General features: G+C 39.0%; 1 protein-coding gene across 2 annotated transcripts in view; it reads left to right on the top strand.

Moving 5' to 3' along the window:
• GRM8 (glutamate receptor, metabotropic 8) overlaps window positions 1-25,978 on the top strand; it is an 830,459-nt gene that overhangs the window by 341,887 nt on the left and 462,594 nt on the right. For both annotated transcript variants that reach the window (XM_011951752.1, XM_011951754.1), the window contains exons 4-6: window positions 16,589-16,724; window positions 17,156-17,310; window positions 18,481-18,618. In XM_011951752.1, the coding sequence (XP_011807142.1) occupies window positions 16,589-16,724; window positions 17,156-17,310; window positions 18,481-18,618 (429 nt within the window). The remainder of the gene's footprint in view (window positions 1-16,588; window positions 16,725-17,155; window positions 17,311-18,480; window positions 18,619-25,978) is intronic.

Genomic DNA, 25,978 nt, shown 5'->3' with positions numbered 1-25,978 from the left:
CCAGTGGGCTTTACTTTAGCTTGAGCGGGTAGAACTGGTCATGTAGTTGGGAGACATCCATAGATGAGTATCAGTATGTCATCACCCTTGGGCCAGATTCTCTAGAGAAGATTCTTCCAATTTTCTGTATGGGGTTTAGTGGGGGCAGGGGTGGGTGGGTGGAGGTAAGTTAGGCTACTGCAGTCTGGATGCTAAACAGGGAGAGGGGACCAGGGACTATCTATTCAGTGTGCAGACTTTTGTTCTATAGAAAGTCGCTATGTCTTTAGCTGTGTTTGATGTCCCTGAGTTCATCCTCTATAGAAAATGACTCTCCGATCTTCTGTGCAGAGGGACTGGAGTTAAGGGAAGGGACTTGAGAGATTTTCAAGCAAATCCATTTTCTTTTTTTTTTTTTTTTTTTTTTTTTTTTTTTTGAGATGGAGTCTCGCTCAGTTGCCCAGGCTGGAGTGCAGGGGCCCCATCTCGGCTCACTGCAAGCTCCGCCTCCCGGGTTCACGCCATTCTCCTGCCTCAGCCTCCTGAGTAGCTGGGACTACAGGCGCCTGCCACCTCGCCCGGCTAGTTTTTTGTATTTTTTAGTAGAGACGGGGTTTCACCGTGTTCGCCAGGATGGTCTCGATCTCCTGACCTCATGATCCACCCGTCTCGGCCTCCCAAAGTGCTGGGATTACAGGCTTGAGCCACTGCGCCCGGCCTCCAAATCCATTTTCAACCCCACCTTCTGGAGTCTCTGGTACCTCCACTCCAGGGCCTTCATCATGTTAAGTGGAACACCAGCTTTGTTTCTGTTGGCCTCAGCCCCAGTCCTGCTCCTTGTGGGCTCTCACTGAGCTTTTTCTATTCTGTTAAGTCAATGCAACTTGGTAATCATCTGCTTTTCAGCTTTCAAAACATTGATGACATTTCTCTCCTCTTTTCCCTACTTTTTTTATACTAGACAACTTAGTTGGGTATTTGGAGGAATTAGAGTGTCTTAGCTCAGATTGCTAAATCAAAATACCATAAACTGAGTGGCTTAAACAAGAGACATTTATTTATCACAATTCTGGAGGCTGGAAAGTCTGAGATTAGGATGTTAGCCTGGTTGGGTTCTTGGTGAAAACTGTCTTCCTGGCTTGCAGACGATGGCCTTCTCACTGTGTTCTCACATGGTGAATGGAGACAGAGAGAGAGAGAGAGAGAGAGAGAGAGATGGATCAGCCTGATCTTTCCTCTTCTATTAAGGACACTAATCCCATGTGGGAATCTTACTCTCATGACTTCATCTAAACCTCATTATCTCCTAAAGGTAATACTATCACATCAGAGGGGTAGGGCTTCAACATGTCAATTTTATGGGTATACAGACATTCAGTTCATAACATGGAGGTAAATGAATGTGTTCTGTTTTCCATGCTCAACAGGAGGCCAGGCCATGCAACAATCTTTTTTTTTTTTTTTTTTTTTTTTTTGCTGCTGCTATTAGTGAGTCTCAGGGTAACAGGACAGAAGTAATTGAAAGGGTGCTGTATCAGGTGACTCATCTCCATTTTCAGGTTTTTAAAATGGGAAAGACAGAGTAAGAGAAGGAAAAGGAAGGGAGAGAAAGGGAAAGTTGAGCAGGATCAATAAATAGGAACGAGAAATGGATGAGGAGAGGAAAAGCGAGGCTATTATTGAATAGTAAAATGGAAGCCATTGTTGTCTTCATCTTCAGCCTATTCCCCCACACTCCTTCCATTTTCTCTTTGAACCGACAAGAGAACTACAGTGCTCCAATGAACGGGTCATCAGACCCCTAGCACCTGACCAAGGCTCCAATACTCTTACAAAAAATATGTTTGTAAGATCCCCAGTCATGCTTTGACTTGTGAAGTCAGGATTTATAATTTTGAATTGGAAAAGTTTTCTGATGTACCCTCTAGTTCATCTCCTGTAGGCTTTTCAAAAAGCAATTTATTGTATTTTACATGATGTTCTATTCCCATATTAGAACTTACATAATTCACAGTACTCATGGGAGGCAGCTATGTGGTATATTCATAGAAACACAAAATGTTGAAATCCAAAGGCATCTTGAGATCATCCTGTGAAGCACCCTTCTTTTTACAAATGAAGGAACTGATAGCCACAAAGTTATACATCTTGCCCAGGGTCATGCAGATGGAACATGGGTGTACTCCACTGCAGGGATGAGAAGAGGATAGCATGCCATAAGTGAACTCGAATGAGTTCTTCTGGTCCTCTGTTTATATTCCAGGATCTTTTTTTTTTTTTTTTTTTAAACAAGCTAAGCTTCTTTTCATTTGTAGATATTTACATGTTATATATGGTTAAGCTATAATGCATTTGCAAGGAGAATGAGTTTTGTCTGGAAGTCACTGCATGAACAGAAATTGTAGAAATTATATCACAGAAATTTATGAAGTAACAAATTGTTATCCTTTTGTCATTTGCAGTTCTGATCAGTTTTCATTTTTGCTCTTGGATGATGTTGGGATTGTTGAAAGCTTAATGTTCTTTTCTAATAACCCCCTTAGATAAACAATACCATTTAATGCAGAATGTTATAAAATACCTGCTCTATTTCCTATAACACTGAGAACGTAGATGTTTTTGGTTTCAGTAAAAGATTGTTTGAAAGTGCATCTTTAAATTATGCAATATTGACCTGGCTTGCACATTTTCAGAATTTCCACTAATAGGAATAAATTTTTAAAAACCTATTCTCACAAGTTCTGATGTGTTTTAACATTAAAATAAAGCCTTGTAGATAGCTGTTTGTTTAGTTGTGATTACATTTTACTGAGTCCAGCTGAAATCCTTCATTCTTAGGATTGATATGTTCTTGTTTCCTCTTCCAGTGGTCATTTTAAATAGTTAACTTAATTTCTTTTCTGTATTCCTTCTACAGTAACATGAGTTGTCTGCTTCTTATTGTAGAAAAGTGAGATTAAATCTCCTTTTGTACAGAAAACAGGGTGTTTATTACATCATATTTAATGACAACACTGTCAAAGGAAATATGCATCTCTGTGGACTGGTAGTATCCATTAGAAATAGATTTTGCTGCTTTTTGGCTGGCTGAATCAAGCATAATCTCACTTCTGAAATGTTTTCTGACTTGTTGATTCTGACACATATCAGTGTATCATATAACTATTCTTTTGCTTCTCTGACTGCGTAATTCCAAGGTCTCTGGCAAGAGCCAGTGAATCTTACTTACAGTTGCCAAATTCCATTTTCTTGGTCTTTTGTCCCTAGGCTGCCCTATATTATAGCATTTCTCACATCAAATTATAATATCTGTTTACATATTGTGTTGTTTACTGTTATCTCCTGAAGATGAGGGACTGTGTTTTCTTATTCATTCATATAACTCCATATTCTAACAGAGAGGTCAGCATGTAGCAAGAGCTCAGCTAATGCTCCATGAAGGATGACAGGCAGACCCGGGTTTATGGAGAAAATAGCTTGCAATAGGCTCTTTTGAGAGGATGTCAGTCAATGAAATTTCTGTCCAACTTGAACCAGACCAAAAAACATTTATCTAAACTATGTAGTCTTCATGATGTAAAACTTTGAAGTTCACATTTTGAATATACCACCTTACCTGTTGATGTTGTATTTAATTATGTACGTTGAGGCAACCTAATGACCAAGGAGACAATTATTGAGAGATAACAGCAAAGTGTGGTAATTATTCGCTATTAGGATTAGGTTCACAAGGTTTTCATTTGACTCCTCAATAGCCGTGTGATCTTGGGGACAGTTTTTTCCATGTAAAAAGAAATTTAAAATGTTTACTCTACTAACCTGATAGCATTAGGATATTATGAGGCTGAAATTAAATATTAAAACATTAGTGAAATAGTGTTTTTCTGTTCAAATATATTATTATTTTCTATTTGTTCTAAAAGTAGATCTTTCATGAAGGAAAAGGTAATAGAATTTGTGTGTGTGTGTGTGTGTGTGTGGTTGCAGGAGGTTCTTGCCTCTCAAGCTACTAATTGTCTTCTATTTTGAATAAAGTCTAGTCCAAAATGTATTTTGACAAGAGTTCTTCAAAGAATTATGCTGGGCGTGGTGGCTCACACCTGTAATCCCAGCACTTTGTGAGGCAGAGGCAGTAGTATTGCTTGAGGCGAGGAGTTCAAGACCAGCTGGCCAACATAGCGAGACCCCTATATCCACAAAAAACAAAAACATTAGCTGGGCATGGTGGCATGCACCTGTAGTCCTAGCTACTTGGAAGGCCAGGGTAGGATTGTCCCTGGAGCCCAAGAAAATGTTAGATGGCTTGCTATCTAAAACATATCTATTCGCGATCCTTTCTTTTTAGTAGGATCCAAAAAGTTAAAAACATAACTGCATTTTTAACCTTTTTATGTACTAAGCACATAAATCAAATCCTCCTGTAGGGAATGATCTTGCATTACCTAGGGAAACACTACATGTTACCTGCATTTCCTTGAAAGACTGAGTTTTTAAATGCTTTGGGTGCTGATGTTTGTTCTCTGAAGTTCATTTCATAGTTTGGTTACTGCCATACATTGGTCATTGTACAACCCTTGCTCAGAAGGGTTATTTGGCTAAAATAAGAATGACCTTTCTGCTATCAGTTTCTTCTTTCTTAAATTGAGAATCTCAGTCCTTGTATCTGTTGAAAAGGACCCCTCACTGTTTGAAAGCTAATACATAGCAAAATACAGGTAATGCTGATAAGTAGAATCAGATATTACTTGGTGCTGAGTAGAACAGTGCACATAGATTTCAAGCTCTAATAGCTGCTGTTGATGTACTGTTGAGAATGTCCTATCTGCAGAAGGTATTTGGAAATACCTTTGTGACTTGGAAATGACTTTATGATATGTACACATATAACACAGATACCAAGATACTTTGCCTTTTTCTGAATGATGTTGGTTTTAAAACATGGATGTGCTTATCTATTTATTAGATAATTTCACTATATCAGGAAACAGTGGCTTCTCATTTATTCATGTATTTGTCACACATCCAGTGAGTGTTCACAGATGTCAGGCTTCACTAGACTTAGAGATACACTGGGGTATTTAATTGGTACAGTTCTGTAATGAAATTATTAATTCTGTAATGGGCTTAATTCAAAGTCTAATGCTGGTGTTTTTTTTTTTTGAAGTCCAGAACAGGTAAGAAATTTAAACAGTGCTCACTTTGATTTCAATATTGTCTTTGTCAAAATGGTTTTTCCAGGCAATAGGCTGGAAAATATGTCTGACAGTCTGTTCATATTGGTCATTTGAGCATTTAGAGGGAGTTAGTTTTCTCTTCTGAAACTTTCCTGTCATATTTTTCACTCCAGAATCTGGGAACCTAATTTGAAATGGCAAAAACAAATAAACAGACAGAACAAAATAAAGATCACAAATCACTCACCAAAAATAATCCAAAAAAATACAAATGCACATAACACATTAATGAAATTCATTTAAACCTAGTCAAGTGCTCCTTCTCCAATTGTTCCTCACCTCGCAATTGCTTTCTTGACCCTACAGAGAATTTCTTTTCTGCCCAGTTCCATAGATACCTCTGGACTGGGTGTTCTCTCTCAGCTCTCCTCTTTCTACTCTTGTTCTCTTTCATTCTCCCCCGACACCATTTCTCTTCTCCCCTTCCTGGTTCTCTTCTTTTATATTTCTTTCTTTGTTTCTCTGAATCTTTCCAAGTTCCTATACCCATGTCTCCTTAGACATTTCTAATTCAAAGGAAGAGGTAAGAAGAGGCAACATATCAGACATTCCTTTCTATTGTGGTGAGCATAAGTTTTTCTTCTAACTATGCAGCTTTCTGCAGCCGACTCTATATCCCCCTTGAGGAATCTCTAGTATGAGATGTGATTCTGTGTATACTTGGGGAATGAAATTTGAGGTTTCTAGAAGTAATGCAGATGAATATCACTTGATGAAAGACAGCCACTGTTTCTGTGTGGGGGCTGTTGATTTTGATTTTAAACAATTTACAGCTAACAGGTGTTTTCTGAGGAAAACATAATGTATTGAGTGTCTATTGAGTCTCTTCACAAAGCCCATTTGGGTGGCATCCTCTCAATCTTCAGATGAGGGACGGAGGTACAAAGATGCCACCTCACTTACCCAGTTTCACATAGCTAAGAAGAGAAGGGTCAGGATTTGGACCTAGGAAGTTTGACCCCAGAGATGAGATTCATATTCACCCCACTCCTCTGTTCCTTTGAGCAGACCTCCAGATCTGTGGTGAGTGGTGGCTGAGTGAGAGCCCAGTGTGAACCTGCCTAGACCTGATCCACCTCCAGATCACAGCATCTCTCTCAGAGTACATCTGCAGACAGCAGGAAAGGGGCTCTCTGTGCCAAGGTCCTTTCGTTACTTTTTAATTATGATTTTATTTTTTTAAAAAGTATCTATTTTTATTGTAGATTTGGGGGGTGTATGTGCAGGTTTGTTACAAGAGTATATTGTGTGATGCTGAGGATTGGGTTTCTGTTGATCCTATCACCCAGATGATGAACATAGTACCCAATAGGAAGTTTTCAGCCATTGCCCCACTCCCTCCATCCTTTTGGAGTTCCCGGTGTCTATTGTTCCCATCTTTATGTCTGTGTGTACCCAAGATTTAGCTCACACTTACAAGTAAGAACATGAAGTATTTTGTTTTCTGTTTCTGCATTACTTTGCTTAGGATTATGGCCTCTAGCTGTAGCCATGTTGCTACAAAGGACAAGATTTCTTTTTTTATGGCTGTATAGCATTACACAGTGTATATCTACCACATTTTCTTTATCCGGTCCACTGCTGATGGGCACCTAGGTTGATTCCACATCTTTGCTACTGTAATCGTGCTATGAGGAATATACAGGTGCATGTGTCTTTTTGGTAGAACAATTTCTTTTCCTTTGGGTAGATACCAAGTAATGGGGTTGCTGGGTTGAATGGTAGTTCTGTTGTTGGTTCTTTGAGAAATCTTCATACTGCTTTCCACAGTGGCTGAACTAATTTACATTCCCACCAACAGTGTGTAAGTGCTCCTTTTCCTCTGTAGCCTCATCAACATGTTATTTTTTGACTTTCAATAATAGTCATTCTGACTGGTGTATGATGATGTCTCATTGTGGTTTTGACTTGCATTTCTCTGTGACCAGTGATGTTGAGCACTTTTTTCATGGGTTTGTTAGCCACCTGTACGTTTTCTTTTGAGAAGTGTCTGCTTCTGTTGCAGTCCCATTGCAGAGTGGATTGTCTTTATTTCCCCATGCATGGTAGTGCATGCCTCTTCTGTATCATTCCTTCATTGCATTGCTTTTCAGAGTCCCTTTAAGATTCCACATGGCATTTGATAGAGGAAAAAGTATAAAATGTTTGAAAGTGAGAAAGAGAAAATGAACATAAATATAAATGCAGTTTTGCTCTTTTAATCCATGTTGTTGGAGATAACACTTTTTCTTTACAGTGATGTGCGAGATAAATCTTCTCTTTTGCAAAGTACACTTTAAGCTGATAAACTTACAGTTTCATGTTGTGCACTTTCCTGCTAAGTCCCAGTTTTACACCACATGAGGAGGTGAAAATATTGTTACAGGAGGTGTGATTACACTTATTTAAACCATAGAATAAATTTTACTCAACTACCACTAAAGGACCAATTACTTTAGGTCAAATTGTTAGTTTACTTATGTCTTCAGAAAGATGGAAATACAAATGATGCTAAGGATATTTAGGGTAGCGAGCTTATATGTTTCTGTTGCCTTAAAAAAAACACCTGGTTATTTTGTTTTGCTCATTGCTATTATCTGAAGGCATGTTCACAAGAAATAAATAATGGTGGATGGGCTGTATCACATTTTTATTAGGTCAAAAAAATGTTTAACTCTAGTCAAAATGCTTATGGGCAAACTGTAAGTCTAATCATTTTTAACCAATATTCTAGTCATTCTCTTTAACAATTGATAAAATGGTAATTTTGTTGGCTTATTTGTACTCCAAAACCAAAGTCTGCCATGTGACTCTAACAAACTGTATAACCAGAGACTTGAGTTGATTTATGTAGAATTTAATTTGATGGAAATTGTGAACCAACTTGAGATACTGATAATACTGTACTCATGTTGTTTTTTAAAAAAGCACACTTACTATTCTATACAGAGCTTTGTAAGTAATTTCATCCCAATAAGTTAATCCTCAATTTCCATCACAGTTGGAACTTGGTGCCATAACATTTTTTCTTGTTTTATTTTTCTCCTGCTCTATTATTAATAGAGATTTTTGTCTTATAAATGAGCAACAACTAAAAATATAGTTCTTTATCCTTTTAGATTGTTTTAACAAAACTTCTTTATTGAAATACCAGAAAGGTCCTATTTCTCCTATTTTTGCTGGCTACAATTGCAGTTTTCTACTGTTTGTATAGATTGCCTTTCTTTGTGCAACAAGACGTCTCTGAAAGGGAGTTTTAACATTAAAAAATAGCATTCTATTAATTATTTGCCTTATAAGGCAAACACTAGTATGCTATTGTTTCAGAAAAATGGTATCTTCATTTTTGTATACATTTTAATTATACATTATTAACACTAATGTACATATGGTGAATTGACCTTCAGGATCCCATCAGTGCAGGACCTGTTATTCCTATTTCTGGGAGTGCTATAGACAGGCAGCCTTCAGCTCTGAACCCCATGTGGGACTGCCCTGGCTAGAGGCCTTGCCCAAGGTCACCTTCCCCTCTTCCAGAGTGGCCCAGATCTGATGACTCATTGTATTGGTCAGGGTTCTCCAGAGAAACAGAACCAAAAAGATTTGTTGTCAGATACTGGCTCACACAATTATGGCCTGAAAAGTTTCACAATCTGCTGTCTGCAAATTGGAGACCCAAGAAAGCCAGTGGTGTAGTTTGAATGCGGGAGAGCCAGAGGCACTGAGGGCAGGAGAAGATCAATGTCCCAGCTCAAGCAGTCAGGTTGAGTTCATTCAACCTTGGTCTACATTTTTGTTCCATTTAGGCCCTCAATTATCCCAGCCTGCATTGGAGAAGGTAATCTGCTTTATTCAGTCCACTAATTCAAGTGCTAATCTTTTCTCTTTTTTTTTCTTGTTTGTTTTTGAGATGGAGTCTCGCTCAGTTGTCCAGGCTGGAGTGCAGGGGTGCCATCTCGGCTCACTACAAGCTCCTCCTCCTGGGTTCATGCCATTCTCCTGCCTCCGTCTCCTGAGTAGCTGGGACTACAGGCACCTGCCACCACTCCTGGCTCATTTTTAAAATATTTTTAGTAGAGACGGGGTTTTACTGTGTTAGCCAGGATGGTCTCGACCTCCTGACCTCGTGATCTGCCCGTCTCAGCCTCCCAAAGTGCTGGGATTACAGGCATGAGCCACCGCTCCAGTCAATCTTTTCTGAAAACAACCTCACAGACACACCTAGAAATAATGTTTAACAAGCTATGTGGGCAGCCTGTAGCCCAGTCAAACTGATGCATAAAATGAATCATCACACTGATTGATGTGGAGGTATAATGGCCTGGCCTTTGTGGCCTGTTTTAAAGCAACTCTGAGGGCCATTCTAGCCTCAGAGCTTGTGGTGTCAGCAGCCTGTCACTGGGCCATAGCCAGCCGGATTTCTCTGCCTGGATTTCTCTGCTTCCCTGGAGCCCTCCATCAGGTAGATGCCAACAGCAAATTTTGTGCATTTCAAACTCCTTCTGAGGTCTACTTCTAGGAGACTCCAACAGTATTATGTCAACACATTAGATTCCAACCTCTTAAAAACGTAGCACACATGTTTGAATGAAACAACATGTGCTTGTTTCCATAACAACTTTTGCTTAACCCAATTGGCACCATTAATATTTTAATAGCTTTAACCATTTGATTAAAGAGTTAAATTCTAATTTCAACTCAGATATTCGAGCCAAATCTTTACTACTTATGGAATCCATTTGAAAGGAGAATTAATTCTTGGAGGTAGGAACTGGGGGATGGGAGAAGAATATAAATAACTTTTCCCATTCTCTCACCTTAAAATTGTCCCAATCACATTGTAATCAACAATGAAATCAACAGTGAAACCTAGCCATTTCATCTATTGGCACAGGCAAGTGAGCAAGGATCACTTTTCAGAATTTAGGATATTTGATAATACTACACATAAAATGGTGAAGGGTTCAAAAATATGATCTGTTGAAAAACCCGTGTTTTAGGGCTGAATATCAAGTCTCTCAATATTGGTGATGATTCTTGTCTGGTTATGATTATTGCTGTTATTAACACTGATAATAATGTGCCACATTGGCACAGAAATTTACCGTTTATAAATGAACTCTCACAGTATACCTGAGAGATAGTTATTATGAACCTCATTACAGAGATGAGGAAACTGAGAAATGAGAGACTTTTCAAGATTACATGGGGCCACCCTCAGGTCTTCTGACAAATCTGTTTTCTTTCTCATTCCACCATCTCTCTGCACTAGCAAATCAATACATACAAGCCTTTTATCTCTCATATCTGAGACACCTGACCACTCACCCACAAGTCTCAGCCTTCTACAGAGGTAAAAATTCTGAAATGGCATCGTTTACAAATTTGCCTTTGTATCAATATGAGGAAATTCTAATGCCACTCTACAGATGAATACACTAAGGCCTAGGTAGTATTCTAATTCATGGCACCCTAATAGAAACTATTTTGGGAGGCAGATCCCATTTCAGTGACAACTTCCTCTGCATAGTCATGACCCATATGTATATATTTTTTTACTTCTTTTAATGACATCTACTTTTAAACATATATTTATATATAGCTATTTGTTCCCCTACTTGATGGAGACGTCTTTGAAAGCAGTACTGTCTCATTTCTATTTCTCTATCCTAGAAGTACCTATCACAAGTCTTGCATTTGTTCATTCAACAAATATTTGTTGAAGTCTATGTACCAAACACAGTGATACGTGTTGGGGTATACTGATAAATTTGAAAGATAAGGTTCAATACTCATAGATTTCTAATTGAAGAAGAAAAGGAAAAAGAAGTAACAAAAAAAAGTAAAATTAAAATTATTATGATTGCTACAGTACAAAAGAAGTAGGAGACAAGAACCTCAGAAAAGTCTTCCTGAGAACACGCATCAACAGAAACAGCTGGGAAGTTTGGAGGGTAGACTGGCTATATGCTGGAGAGCTTTAAGTCACTTCTATAATCTGAATGAATTCCAAGTATCTTAATTAAGCTCTTATTACTCAACAGAAGGACTGTATTTATGTAGCTGTCAATTAGATTTACAAGGGACAACTGGTAGCGTTTTAAAAAACAAGTCTTTAAATATGTTTTATCTTATGCATCAATCATTTGCAGTCACTAAACCATAAAGCCACAGGTATAGTCAATTGTGGATGGGCAAGATGATGGAAGAAATCTAGACGTAGAGGCAGACAAATCTGGTTTTGAACCTGGATTTCAGTATCTGCATTGCAAGCTGTTGGTACCCCTGTTTCTCATTTTCCTTGTCAGAGAGATGGTCATGATACAAACCTTCAAGTTCTGCCATTAGGAATAGAGATGGTGTCACTGAGTAAATGAGACTGGATAGGAGTGATCATGTGTATTGTAAAGTGTACATGAAGTGTTAAATTCAATAAATGATCTTTAAATTATTGTTAAGTAACCAGAAGGAAAAAAAATACACAGGCTTCAAGGAAACTAGCCAGGAAATTTTAGAAAACACCCAATTATAAATTCCTCAATATAACATTTTCCCTGTAAGTACTAAGCTTTAAAAATTATAGAACAGGAACACCCCTGCAGAATAGGAAAGTTAATGTCCCTTGAATTGTATACAATTAGTAATCTTTCAGAGTGAGACATGGAAGAGTAGATGCAGTGGATAAATTATTTGATGAAGGGCAACTTCTCTTCCACCCACCCACCCCAGGAATTTAAATCAAGACAGAGAGTCTCTTTAAAAAGTCAAGCAATGGATGTGGAGTATTGTATGGAAAACGTATCTTTGATGAGGTCTGAATCTTTGAATTTCATTGGATTTTTAAAACCAAATTCTAACAGTATGTAATGACCCCTTGCTCTTATGAAGTCATAGGAGTATTTTAGGGGATGGCCTGTTTGTCATTTATGACTGAACTGTGGTATATCTTATGCTGTCATCTGTGTTACCTAATTTACACCCTTGTCTGATGTTTCTTATGTGTACGCATTGGCATTCCATCATAGCATAACTGCTGAGGACTGGCAGTCTTTGTCCGTAACTCCTGAGACATAGTAGACCATGAGTGCTTACGAAGAGATTAGCTGTCTGACTTTTTGACTGATAGGAAGAAAGAAAGTGTGAATGGGTATCAGGGTTCAGGAAATAATCCCAGTCTTCTAACTATGATCGTTTGATAAATAATCAATCTACACTTTAATAAAATATCTACAGGCACCAAACAGCACAATGCCATGTGAAACAGGTTCTCTACAAGCATTTGTTCAGCTTAAATAGATTAATACTCCAGTGCCTCTTTCCAGGAAAATACAAACTGACCAGGTTGAAAGATACGAGGTGTGGTATGGGAATAGTAAAAAGTGAAATGGGTTTAAGCTATGTTAAAATTCAACTCAGCGAACTCAGCTCTTTACAAACAAAAATGTTATTAGGTCCATCGTGAATAAATAAATCAATGAATTCAGACTAAACTATGTTTGGATTGCTTGTTTGCTTCTTCTGAAACAGTCATAATAAAAATTTTCAGAACTTAATTTTTTATGGCTACAGAGTCAGTAACAGTCTCAGAATGACACTCAGCATATAACATGCCTTTAATGGGATGCTTAAGTAATCACGGCAATTTAATTAAAAGGGCAGTCATCTTTTGAAACAGATATTGTTCCCTGGAGAGTGTTACTTAGTGTTACATTTTTGCAGTTACCTAATGTTTCCACTCACAGAGGTTTGTTTGTTTGCATTTTAAAGAAATTATACACAGTCTTCAACTTACCTCTAGACTTCATTCCAAAAGTTTTCTCAAAATACGTAATCATTCCTTTCCTCCTTCTCCAAACCTGGTGATTTTTTTCAGAGTTCTAGAATTCACCTTTGCTATTGCTGATTTAAATATTCTCTCTCAGTGACCTCTTTGCCCCACAACACTTCAGTTACCTAACCTATCAGCCCCTAACAAAAGTATTACATTTCCCTTCTCTCTCCTTAGCTCCAGATTCACTTTTTCAGTTTGACATTCCATGCATACTTTGAAGACAGCCTGCCTCCAGTCAAAATCATTATTTTCTCCTCCTTATCCTCCTGGATTTCCCACTTGTTTAATGATACCATCACATAACTGGTCACAAAGACCAAATCCTTGGAGTCATACTTCGTGGTTTCCCGTTGCTTCGCTACTTACATCAAATCAGTATAAAGCTCCACTGACTGGAACTCAGAGATTCTGCCTTAGCTCCAGCTGCTCCTCCCCAGCACCAGTAGCACTGGCTCAGTCATTTCCCACTGCTTATTCCAATACCTCCTGGCTGGGTTCATTGCCTCCTGTTCATCCCACTTCAGGCTGCACTCCGTATCAGCGATCCTCATCTGTTTTTCTTCCATGGAGTGCAATGCTCATACGTGAGACATATTCTTATGGGCCACTTAAAGATCGAAGAAATAGAAACATTTAGTGAGAAAGTTAAGCATTTAATTACTCCTAGTCTTCCACAGGCCCTTGCAATCTGACCCTTATCTCCACCTCATTTTTGTTGCCCACCCCTCTCGCCCTCATTCATTGACTCCATTGGCCCTTTCCTGCCCTTTCCCATGCTCTTATCCTTTTGATCTCGACTATATTACACCACTTGAGGGTGCCTTTCCCTGAGCAGTCCTCAATCTAAATTAAATTCGTTTGCTCTTCCTCACAGGGCTCATTATAATTTATAATTATGTATTATTTCTTCTTCTGCTTCTGCTTCTTCTGCTTTCTCCTTCTTCTCCTCCTCCTACTCCTTCCTCCTCTTTCTTCTTCCTCTTCCTCCTCCTCCTCCTTTTTTCTCTTCCTCTTCCTCCTCCATCTCTTCCTCCTCCTTCCACTTGCTCCTCCTCCTTCCATTTCCTCCTCCTCTACTCCCTCCTCCTCTTTCTCCTCCTCCTCCTCCTTCCTCTTCCTCTTTCTCCTCCTCCTCCTGCTCCTCTTCCTTCTCCTCTCCCTTCTTTTTCTCTTCTTCTTTCTTTTTATTTTGCATTAGGCCTGATTTACCCATAATATTTCTGAATTCTGTGAACTTAGAGAATTTCTTTTATTCACTATTGTGTCCACAGCACCCACACAGTATCTGGCAGATACTGGGCACTCAAGAAATATTTACTGAAGGAATGAATCAATTATCACAACTAGTAGTGGTGTATCAGTAGACTAGCTAACTGCAGGCAGTGACACAGCCCAATCTGTGTATTATGGACAATTCCCACCCCTGGAATGTGTATTGTAAGGTTACTAAGAGTCCTGCTATTACAGGCATAATTTTGAATGTTCTCTAACTTATAAGAAAAATAGTTTTATGTGCTAGCACTAGTTAGTCATACATCTGCTGTATGTGTTAGGTTTGATCACAGTGCCTTGGAAATCTATCATTTGGCTACCAGACTTTTCTTCTTTGAAAGTCTGCCTAAAGCATAAAGCTCAGCACGTACTTCTCCTGCTGATGAACCTAATGGATTCCCCTTGTTTTCAGAATAAAGTCCAAGTTATTTGATGTCTTAGCCTCTTTGGGCTGCCATAATAAATTATTATAGGAGACTGGTGCGGTTTTGGTGGCATGTGCCTGTAATCCTAGTTACTCCGGAGGATAAGGTGGGCAAATCACTGGAGCCTAGGGCTTTGAGGCTACAGTGAGCTATGATCTGGCCACTGCACTCCAGCCTGGATGACAGAGTGACACTCCCATATCTTAAAAAATAAAAATAAAAATTATCATATACTGGATGGCTTAATCAATAGTAATTTATTTTTATAGTTCTGGAGGCTGAAGGTCTGAGATCAAGGTGCCAGCATGGTCAAGAGCTGATGAGGGCCCTCTTCCTGGTTCAGTGTCTTTTTGCTGTGTCCTCACATGGCAGATGGTGCAAGAAATATCTCTGGAGTCTTTCTTATAAGGACACTAATCCCATTCATAAGGACTCCACTTTCATGACCTAGTCACCTCTCAACAGTCCCATCTCCTAATACTTTCACACTGGGGATTAAGTTTTAACATATTAACATTCAGACTACAGAATGTGGCACGTCTAACAAAGCCATTCTCAAGCTGGACTTGGTCATTGTTTCCAACTTCAGACCCAGCCAGTCTCTACCATAGGCCATGATTGTGCTAGGTTTTTACATACTTTGGCCTCCACCAGACATGTTCCACTTTGTCCCCACATGGATGTATATTTGCTCTTTAAAATTCAGCTCTCTCAAGCACTTTAGTTACTCCTACTTCTGTATTCTGATTATATTGAATATCCTATTAATTATATATTTTATTATCTATTCCATGGTAACTGATTCAAATGCCTGTTTCCCAGACTAGATGGTAACTCCTGGATTAGACCGTGCATTTCCAATGTTGAGCCCAGTGCATAGAGTATAATGACATCCAATAACAGTTGGATGACTGAGTGCATTGTCAATTGTTTGGAAGTAAAAATGCCTTTGCCTACTGAAGCAACGCTATAAATGGTGATTTAATTCTTAGCTGACTTCAAAAAATACTGTTTATACCATAATGCAATTGAAACCTGTTGCTAATATTGCTTTCTCATCTAGTTTCAGAATGTTATCTCTCTGTTTCACTGCAATTGGGGGAACCTCTTTCTTCTGCTCCTACCCCAGCTCAGAGGCAGAGATCTTTTCTATACTTTTCTCTTTTGTCCCTCATTGCCTAAGAAGGAGAGGCCAAAATAATGGTTCTTTCTTTTTATTTACAGTGAAAATGAGATGGCATTTCTGCCATTTTCATAGTGGAGATGTATGTCAATCAAGAGTTGGCATCTTTGGGGTTTGCCTGTGTCTTATATAGTCTTGAAGAACACTTGTCTCATAAGACGTTGTTATGCTGATGCATGAGGATCTTGCTGCAGTTCTATTAGCTATACAATGAAATTAACTTTAATTAACTTTAAGAGAAGTCTACTAGTAAATAAAAGTAGCAACAGAACCTTGCTACTTAATAAGGGTCTCAACTATAAGACATACTCATACTTTTATTAATTCTGTCACTTGTCCTTTGGCTTATGTAGCATAAATCACAACAGCCCTTCCTCTTTCCACCTTTTGACTCTCATCACACATCTTATACATCTTGGTTTTCTTAGATATATCCACAAAAATAATGTTTAAATTTTGGGAAAGAAACCCATGTCTGATTAATAATTATTGTCATTTATTTGGTGAATATATTATAATGCAAACAAACACAATTGCTCTTAATAGGTGAGAGTGACACATATTTTGAGAAATAATATTCATACAGAATTATGTGCTTTTATAAAGTAGCTAATTGAGTTTGCTAATTAAATAAATGCTCTTCCTGAATCACCCCCTCCCCTCGCCTTTTTTTTATTTTAAATAGGTGGTGTTTGCATTGCTCAGTCACAGAAAATCCCACGTGAACCAAGACCTGGAGAATTTGAAAAAATTATCAAACGCCTGCTAGAAACACCTAATGCTCGAGCAGTGATTATGTTTGCCAATGAGGATGACATCAGGTGCTGATTACTTTTCTTCTGTATGTAGGGTCAGATTTGTGTCCCATATCCTCTTTCTAACATATTTCATGTTCAGCATAAAAGCTTGTAATTCCCTTCCAATAACAGACTGCCTTCTGCTGCCTTGTAGTTTGTAAATCTGAAATACCTACAGAGTAAAACTTGGGGACTGAATGAGATAAGACAAACAAGGGTGATAGACAGAATCATGTGAATGAGGTTAAGGATAAGGCTAATTAACATGTGTTGGAGTCAGTCTCTGCTATATTGCCTTTAGGAGATGATAAGACGTGGGCAGTTAGAATGGTCATCTTAATTGTTCAACAATGACCTACTGAGTGTATACAACTTCCCAAAGCTGTTCTTGTAATATTCATAATTGTGGTATGTTTAATACATGTGATATGCATTATTTATTTTTATTCCTATAGGAGGATATTGGAAGCAGCAAAAAAACTAAACCAAAGTGGGCATTTTCTCTGGATTGGCTCAGATAGTTGGGGATCCAAAATAGCACCTGTCTATCAGCAAGAGGAGATTGCAGAAGGGGCTGTGACAATTTTGCCCAAACGAACATCAATTGATGGTAAGAATGCACCATAGAGAGTTTGTTTCATTGCAGTTGGATCTAAACTCAAAGGCAAAATTGGAGTATCATAATATGAGGAAATGCACTCATTACTGATTACTTAATACAAATTTTAGCTTTGGTGGCAGAATTGTCAAGACCAGTATTTAAACCAGCATGCACATGCATATATATATACACACACGCGCACACACACACACACACATATGTATTATATATATACACACATATTTATTATATTTATATAGTGTGTATGTGTATTTAGGAAAGAGTCCCCGTTAGATTTTTTTTTTAAGAAAAAGGCCATAGTCAGTTACTTCCATTATGTTAGTAATTGCACTTTGAGTTTGAGTTTGCTTATTTCCATGGGCATTTATGGTAGTCATAGCATTGTTGGAGGGAAGATGCTTGATTTATAGAAAATGAATATATGATGCTGGGCCTATCCTATGGATAAATAAATGCAACAGGAAAGACTTGGAGCATCCTGAGAGGCAGTCTATCTTCTGAACATATTTTCCAATCAGTTTGACAGTAACTGAAATTCTCACTTTTAACATTATCCTTTGGAGTAAGGCATTATTTCCAGGGGGTCTCCCTTCATTAAAGTGGTTACCTGAGCAAACTGACACTTGAGTTCTCTTACCCATGACTCCATAAGATGACATTAACATGACTGCTATATTGAATTAGCTGAAAACAGAACATATAGGAGGGAGAAATTTTGAAGTATGTGGAAACACAGGAAAGTCTGGAACACTGATCCCTGCTAGGAAAGAGGAAAGAATGAAGGAAGTTTAAGTTGGGTTCTGAGTATTCAGGATTCAGCATGAAGTCACTGGTTCCTGCCTCTGGGAGACATAGAGTAGGGGAGGGTATAAGAAGGACACTGATACCAGGCTTTCCTGTTGTACTTATTCATAGATCCAGGTGCTTGAGTAGTGGTGATGGTGCGGGGGGATTGTCCATTGACCCTCCTTGGCTTTTGCCATAAGAGAAGCCTTGTTTATGGGCTACTGGCTTTCTCTCATTTGTTATGTGTGTGTGTGTGTGTGTGTGTGTGTGTTTCTTTTCATGCAGTGATCACAATATAATGTCCATTTGAAAGTTCTGACAATATTTAATTTTGAAAGAATATTAAAATCTTACCTTTCTCCTTTGAAATAGGATTTGATCGATACTTTAGAAGCCGAACTCTTGCCAACAATCGAAGAAATGTGTGGTTTGCAGAATTTTGGGAGGAGAATTTTGGCTGCAAGTTAGGATCACATGGGAAAAGGAACAGTCATATAAAGAAATGCACAGGTAACCACTCAAATGTTTTCTGTGGTGCATTTGTTTCAGCATTACCTGATAAATGATGTTTATGGATAACGATGAGTGTATTTTCTATTTTTTTGTGTGTCTTCTTGTTATAGTGTCTCAGCAGGGCTGAGCATACACTGATCATTCAACAAACTTAAATTTGTTTATTGGTTCTTTCAATCGATCAGCAAGATTTTATTGAACATATACCATGCATATAGTACTGGGGTATCTGGAAAACTTTTATTGTCTACTTTGGAAAATGTACTTTATTAGGTTTGCTGGAATACAGACAAATAAACAAGACATGATATTGCTCTCCAAGAGTTCAAAATGTAATATGCATCATAATAAGTTGCTATAAGACAGTATTTTTCAACTATTTTAATCCCTGTCCCCTATAATACTATTATTTTCTTAAATCCTGCATAGTAGCTATCCTGAAACATGCATGATTTTTTGATGCTTTACTTTCCATAGCTTGTGCTTAAAAATAATAATGATATTGAATAAGCATTTTTGAATTTTGAATATGATTAAAACTATATTTTCAGATGATTGTGCACATAGGAACAAACTGCTTTTTTTTTTTTTTTTTTTTTTTTTTTGAGACGGAGCTTTGCTCCTTTGCCCAGGCCGGAGTGGAGTGCAGTGGCGCAATCTTGGCTCACTGAAACCTTCGCCTTCTGGTTTCAAGCGATTCTCCTGCCTCAGCCTCCTGACTAGCTGCGACTACAGGCGCGTGCCACTATGCCCGGCTAATTTTTGTATTTTTGGTAGAGATGGGGTTTCACCATATTGGCCAGGCTGGTCTCAGACTCCTGACCTTGTGATCCGCCCACCTCAGCCTCCCAAAGTGCTGGGATTACAGGCATGAGCCACTGTGCCTGGCCCAAAACCACATAATTTTAGAAGTTACCTAGAACTGAGTAGTAAATTTAGCAAGGTTACAGCCATGAGGTCAATGTAAACATTCATTTTTAATACATATATTAGAAACTAGCACTTAGAAAATGAAAATTAAAGAATACTTCTTATAGCAGAATCTAAAACATGCAACATAAGGGTCAATTTTAACAAAAATGCACAAATCCTTTACACTGAAAACTACACAACTTGAATGTGTGTTTCAGAAATGATTCATTCCTTCTTGTACCCCGCCACCCCCAGACTTTGATATGTCCTCCTTTCCCTCCTCCTCACTTTCTTTGGAAATAGCTGTTCAAATAAAAGATGTAATGTGCTAAAAGCTAGCACAGACATATAAACAGAGACAGAATAAGGAGGTGGAAATGGGTGCCACGCTGTGGAGGAATCTGATTTCAGGGTTCCGTGTGCCAAGCACTTTTCGAGGAGCTGAGCTGAGTGAAGAAAGGCAATATTCATGCGCATGGGGCTTACATTTGAGTGTGCGGAGACGGACACTGCGTGATAAACATAAATGAACAGATGCGTTCAGATGCTGAGATGTGCTTAGAAGAAATACAACAGATTAACTGTGAAAGACTCACCTGGGTATTAGGAGGAGGAAGGTAATTAGATTGTATGGTCCGAGTATGCTTTGCCAGAGGAGGTGACATTTGAGGTAAGACCTGAGTGAAAAGAAGTGGTCAGCTGTGTAAAAATATGACAGGAGTGCACGACAAGCTCTAGCGCCGGAGAAAGGCTCCTTTGTTCAGAGTACAGGAAAAAAAAAAATAGCTCAGGGAGGTTGGAGCCAGAGTGAATATCGCGAGAGGAAGCGTGATGCCAACCGAGGCTATGGTGATAGTCTGCAGCCAGGTCATGCACGGCCTTGAAGTTCTTTCTAGAAGTTCCAGAGTTGAGGAATTTGGGCTTTATTCTACCAATAGGACACAATGTCTTGAGGCTCTTCATCTAGAGAATTGCTCAGACACTTGGTTCAAGAAGATTTGCCTGGCAGAAGTGTCAGGAGGATTGGGATTCAGGGGAGAAAATGGAGGCAGGTCGGTGAGGTCTCATTCAGTATGCTGGGTACAGGCAGTCATAGTCTAAGAAGAGCTAACTAGGGGCCGGGCACGGTGGTGCACTCCTGTAATCCTAGCACTTTGGCAGGCCGAGGTGGGCGGATTGCCTGAGTTCAGGAGTTCGAGACCAGCCTGGGCAACACGGTGAAAACCCGTCTCTACTAAAAATACAAAAATTAGCCTGGCGTGGTGGCGGGCGCCTGTAGTCCCAGCTGCTTGGGAGGCTGAGGCAGGAGAATTGCTTGAACCCGGGAGGTGGAGGTTGCAGTGAGCCGAGATCACGCCACTGCACTTCAGCCTGGGCGACAGAGTGAGACTGGGTCACGAAAAAAAAAAAAAAGAGCTAGGTAGGGATGTAACGCAGAGGACAGACGCTCTGGTAGGTAGCGTTATATTTATAGTACATGCTGAGTGGTTGATGCTGGGGGCAAAGATTGTTAAGTCATGGAGGATGCTGATGTTAAACCTCTATCAGGGAGGTCTAGGAAAATGGTGATGTGATTAGTTAACAGAGGAAAAATAAAATAAATAAAATGGTTAGGTGTTTGGGAATAAACTTGAATTTTGTTCTGAGAGAGCCCCATGGAACTGGCCAGCAGGTGGCAGCATAAGGTCTGGGACCCCACAGAGAGTCCATTAAAATTTGAGATTAGGGAGTCTTGGAGATTTCGAAGTTAAAAACAAAAGCAGAGATGCAATTGCCGTGGGAGACTGAGGAAAGATGAGGAGTGATGACTGAGAATTCAAGGGCAGGAACCAGGAAAGAACACAGAGAATGCTGGGCTTGGGGGAAGGAGATGATCCGGGAGTCAAAGTTGTCCCAGTCTCCAGGAGAAAGACGGTGCATGAGGATTCAGTGCTGCAGAGATCTGTGGCTGAGAGAGAAGGGTGTGCCTGGGTAACCAAATTGGAGGGATTGAGAAAGAACAGAAGTAGAGGAAGGGATGCTGTTTCAAGAAGTTTTGAGGGAAAGAAAGTAGATATGGTGGGAGAGCTTGAGAAAGAATTGAGGAGATTTCTTCAGGATAGGGCACATTTAAGCATGTTTTCAAAAAAAGAAAAGGGATAACTAGTGAAAGAGATTAAATGCAGAGTAGGATCTTAATGACAACTTTAAGGAGAGGCATGAAAGACCAGTGTTACCTTTAACTCATGTGATTTGGTTGAGGGGAAAAAGGTACACACAAACATATATGTAATCAGAGAGGAGAGTTCTATGATTAAATGCTAAATTTGGATATAGATAATTAGGGAAGTTCAGAAAATGTGTGTAAGTTAACATTGTAAAATCCAAAACTCTGTGGAGGAGATGAGTGTTTGATGACAAGAAGGATTTGGGAAAGACATCCAAGATAAGAAGAAAGAGGGAGTGAGCAGGACAAAGGCATAGAGTAGGGCATGACGTGGAGGTATGTGAACAGCAGTAAAAAGGTCCAGCTTCTTGGAGAGGATGATACATGTCAAGGGATAATGGAAAATACAGAGTTTATAGAAGGGTTTGGAAGGAGAATTTAGACACTTACGTGCTTTCCACTGAGATATATTTTATACTATGCTTAACTTTGAGCTCTGAATGTTATTGTTTGATTCTCTATAAATTCATTTCCTGTTATTTAGACTGTATTAGTGAAAATACCCCAGGTAATGAAATGGATGAACTCCTACACACACATACACACAGTTAACCAGTCACATAACTTTTCAATAGGCTGTTTTCAGAACAACCAGTTTCTCTGAACTCATATTTTCTTTCTTTTTTTTTCAAACTTGTAAGTGGGAGTTGAACAATGAGAACATATGGACACAGGGAGGGGAACATCACACACTGGGGCCTGTCGGGTTTGGGGCAAGGGGAGGGAGAGAATTGGGCCAAGTATCTAATGCATTGGGGGCTTAAAACCTGGATGACGGGTTGATAGTTGCAGCAAACCACAATGGCACATGTATACCTATGTAACAAACTTGCATGTTCTGCATGCGTATCCCAGAGCTTAAAGTACAATTAAAAAATTTTTTTTCTAAGTTCATTCAAGGTATGTAGCTGTTCCTTTAGCATCTGTAGATGGTATATGACTGGACTTTTATTTCAGGCACAAATACTGGTTTGTGATCAAATCCAGATTCTGTGGCATGTCTGCCTCCTCCAATTCCTTTGATTTATTTGGGTGTTGCTAAAATTATAACAATTTGTCCAATTAGAACTATTTCTAGTGCAATGAAAATGGTGTTTACTCCAAGTGCTAGGGCAAATGTACCCCTGGGGAACTGGGTCAATAAACAGATTTTCATGCAAATTTCATTGTGGGTGATACCAAAATAACTTGTCTCTGGGTAGAAAACAAATAACACTAATTTAATTTTTTAAAAAAGCAACATATGACAATTTTCAGATGATGAGAGAAGATATTTGCCCCCCGAAATTACCATTATACCCAGTTTTCATCTCTGTTTTAGGGGAACGGGGAAGATGATCTGGCATGTTAGTGGTCAAATGTACTTGAAAAATTTACAGGATGTTCATGAGTAGAGGTGTCTGGCATTTGCAAAGTGTTTTAAAATGTGGCCTTAAAAAGTTTACATTTTAACTACCTGCAATGAGTCAAAAAGTTAAGGCACTCTCTGAAAGTGAGATATCCGTGGGCCCCTTTCTGTGCATTCAGAACATCATTGATAGGTTATATGTGTTGAGTAAAATTTTACATTAGGCGATGGTAATCTGCGAATGTAATTATTTGCTTCCACTGGGGGCAATATTGGCAATGTATTTACATGGATGAGAGAGTGCTTCCCAGCAGGGAGGGGCTTCTGTCTTACCAGTTTTCCAGAGACAGAACATCTTCAAGCAGTGAGGAGCATTTCTTCCTGAAATTTACTCAGTAGAGACAGTTTTCTGAGATAATTTTCCCCTCTAGAATCCCAGGAAAGCTTTCAAAAAGATGTGATATTACTGCTAACTTTTGATTTGCTGGCCAAATTCCAAGTGAGGTAATTCCTACCATCCACTTAGCTATTTATGTAGTTATTATTGCTTCTGAGAGCTGCTGAGTTCTGAAAGCTACTACTACTTAATCCTACTTAAAATTCCCTTTGTCTTTCTCGAGAAGAGAAAAGGACTCTTTTATACTTGTTATCAGTGGTGATGGGTGTTATTTTATAGACTTTTATCTGACTTCTCCCTCCCTCTCTTCCTCCCTCATTGTACTCTCAGGCTTAATGTCTTTCCACTCTCCAAAACCCAGACACCCACAGACTCTCTTGAGAATTGCGTCTTCATCCTCTCCCTGTCTTTACACATTTTTCACACACTTATTCCCCACTCAGGGCTCTGCCACAATTCCTCTCCCTTCATCACCTCATTTTTTCTCATTCTTATCTTTTCTCTGATCAGTCCCTTACTTGACCTTGTTTTGTCCAGCAATATTCTCATTGGCAGTACAGAGTCTTTCTTCAGAGGTTTTGCTTTACTTTTTAAATGACTGTCATTCTGATTTCTTGTATTCTATAGTGAGGACCTGATAGTGAATATTGCAGATACCTGAGTATGTGGGTTAAGCTGCTAAACAATAGCCAGCTCTCTCTGGACTCAGGCCGGGTCTTTTCCTTCCTTTCTCCATCAAGAATTGTAAATAGCTGGCTGGGCGCGGTGGCTCAAGCCTATAATCCCAGCACTTTGGCAGGCCGAGACGGGCGGATCACGAGGTCAGCAGATCGAGACCATCCTGGCTAACACAGTTAAACCCTGTCTCTACTAAAAAATACAAAAACCTAGCTGGGTGCCTGTAGTCCCAGCTACTTGGGAGGCTGAGGCAGGAGAATGGCGTAAACCTGGGAGGCAGAGCTTGCAGTGAGCTGAGATCCCGCCACTGCACTCCAGCCTGGGCGACAGAGCGAGACTCCGTCTCAAAAAAAAAAAAAAAAAGAATTGTAAATAGCTCTACCCTTATCAAAACAACATCCCTTGACTGACCCAGTAAGTACAGTTGATTCCACATCCTATCTTGAAACCTTCCTTTGTTTCATCCATCCATCCATTCATTCATTATTCATTTAGTTGTTTACATATTTCGAAGCCCACCATGTGCCAGGCACTGTGCTTCAGATAGAGGAGACAAACTCCTCCCTTGCTCTCAAGGAGCTCACAAAGACATATACACTGTCTTGTGGAATTCGAGGTGTTTTCTTTGTTAGGTTTTAATTCTCAGTCAGGAGGCTGGGGCACTGCTGCTTAGCCTGCATACAACTGACACTCAGATACTAAATAGTGGTGAGCATATGCTATGCAAAATGGCCTATTGATTCTTATTTATGATGATAGAAATAGCAGTAATGGAAAAAGCAATGCACAAATATGTTTCTTCCCACAAACAAGCAATCCTGTCAGTGAACCAAATAGCAGGCTCAATAATTAGCTCCCTGAAAGACCTGTCAGTTTATTTTCTGGTGCTAGATTAACTAGGTAACTTTTCAGGTATAACTACCTCTCAGCAGTCCTTTGTTTGTTTTGCGAAGTCATGAAAGGTATAAGCTCTCCTGTATTCACTCAGGACTCATAGAGACCATATGAAGGAAGTAGGTAGTCATCAAGGGGGATGAATTTACATGATTTGATTTGGTGATTCAGAGTGAAAGATAACCCAGGTAGGTTCCCCTGAATTAAAATATGTTCTTCCACCCCCTTTTTCCCCTTGCCTAGAGTAGAACTCTGTCGGGGAGAATGCATTTACATTAGCACGAGGAGGTGGCCATCCATATGCTCTTGTACTTCGCAAGTAAAATAGCAGAAATCCAAGGATGACTTATTTTTGCTGTTTCTGATATTTCATGTTGAATTTCAATAGATCCATCTGAGATGACAAAACAGGCATTGATTTCAGACATACTAGATTTCAGAATTTAGAGCTGGGATGTAAAATAAGAATCAATCTCTTGTTTTCTAGTGAAGAAACTAGAACCCAGAGAAGTAAAGTGAATTATTGACAAACCACAGTGTTAATCTTGGAGCTGCAGCCAGGATCCTGGTTTCTTTTATTTGGATTTGTCCTTGACATTTATATCCTCCATTGATTATTTACTTATATTAGACATTTTACCACAAAGTTGAAAAATATTTTTCTGTTCTTGCTCTTTATAATACTTTATGTATGATGCAATATATTTTGGAATTTTAATCACCAACTATAAAGTGAAGCAAAAATAACATATTGGTTATTACCTAATCCTTTATAAAGTAGTAAATTTTTAAATATTCTTCACATTGATTTTCAATGATATATGTAGTCTTTGCTAGTGGGTCTTGAACAGCATAAACCTTTACATCCAATTCCCTGGCCCCTTGCCTTGTATTAGAGTAGACCTATGACTACATTAAGCAA

Source organism: Colobus angolensis, unplaced genomic scaffold (genome assembly GCF_000951035.1).
Source record: "Colobus angolensis palliatus isolate OR3802 unplaced genomic scaffold, Cang.pa_1.0 Scaffold326, whole genome shotgun sequence".
In the NCBI taxonomy this organism is placed as follows: domain Eukaryota; kingdom Metazoa; phylum Chordata; class Mammalia; order Primates; family Cercopithecidae; genus Colobus; species Colobus angolensis.
This window is presented reverse-complemented; position numbering and strand designations above follow the sequence as displayed.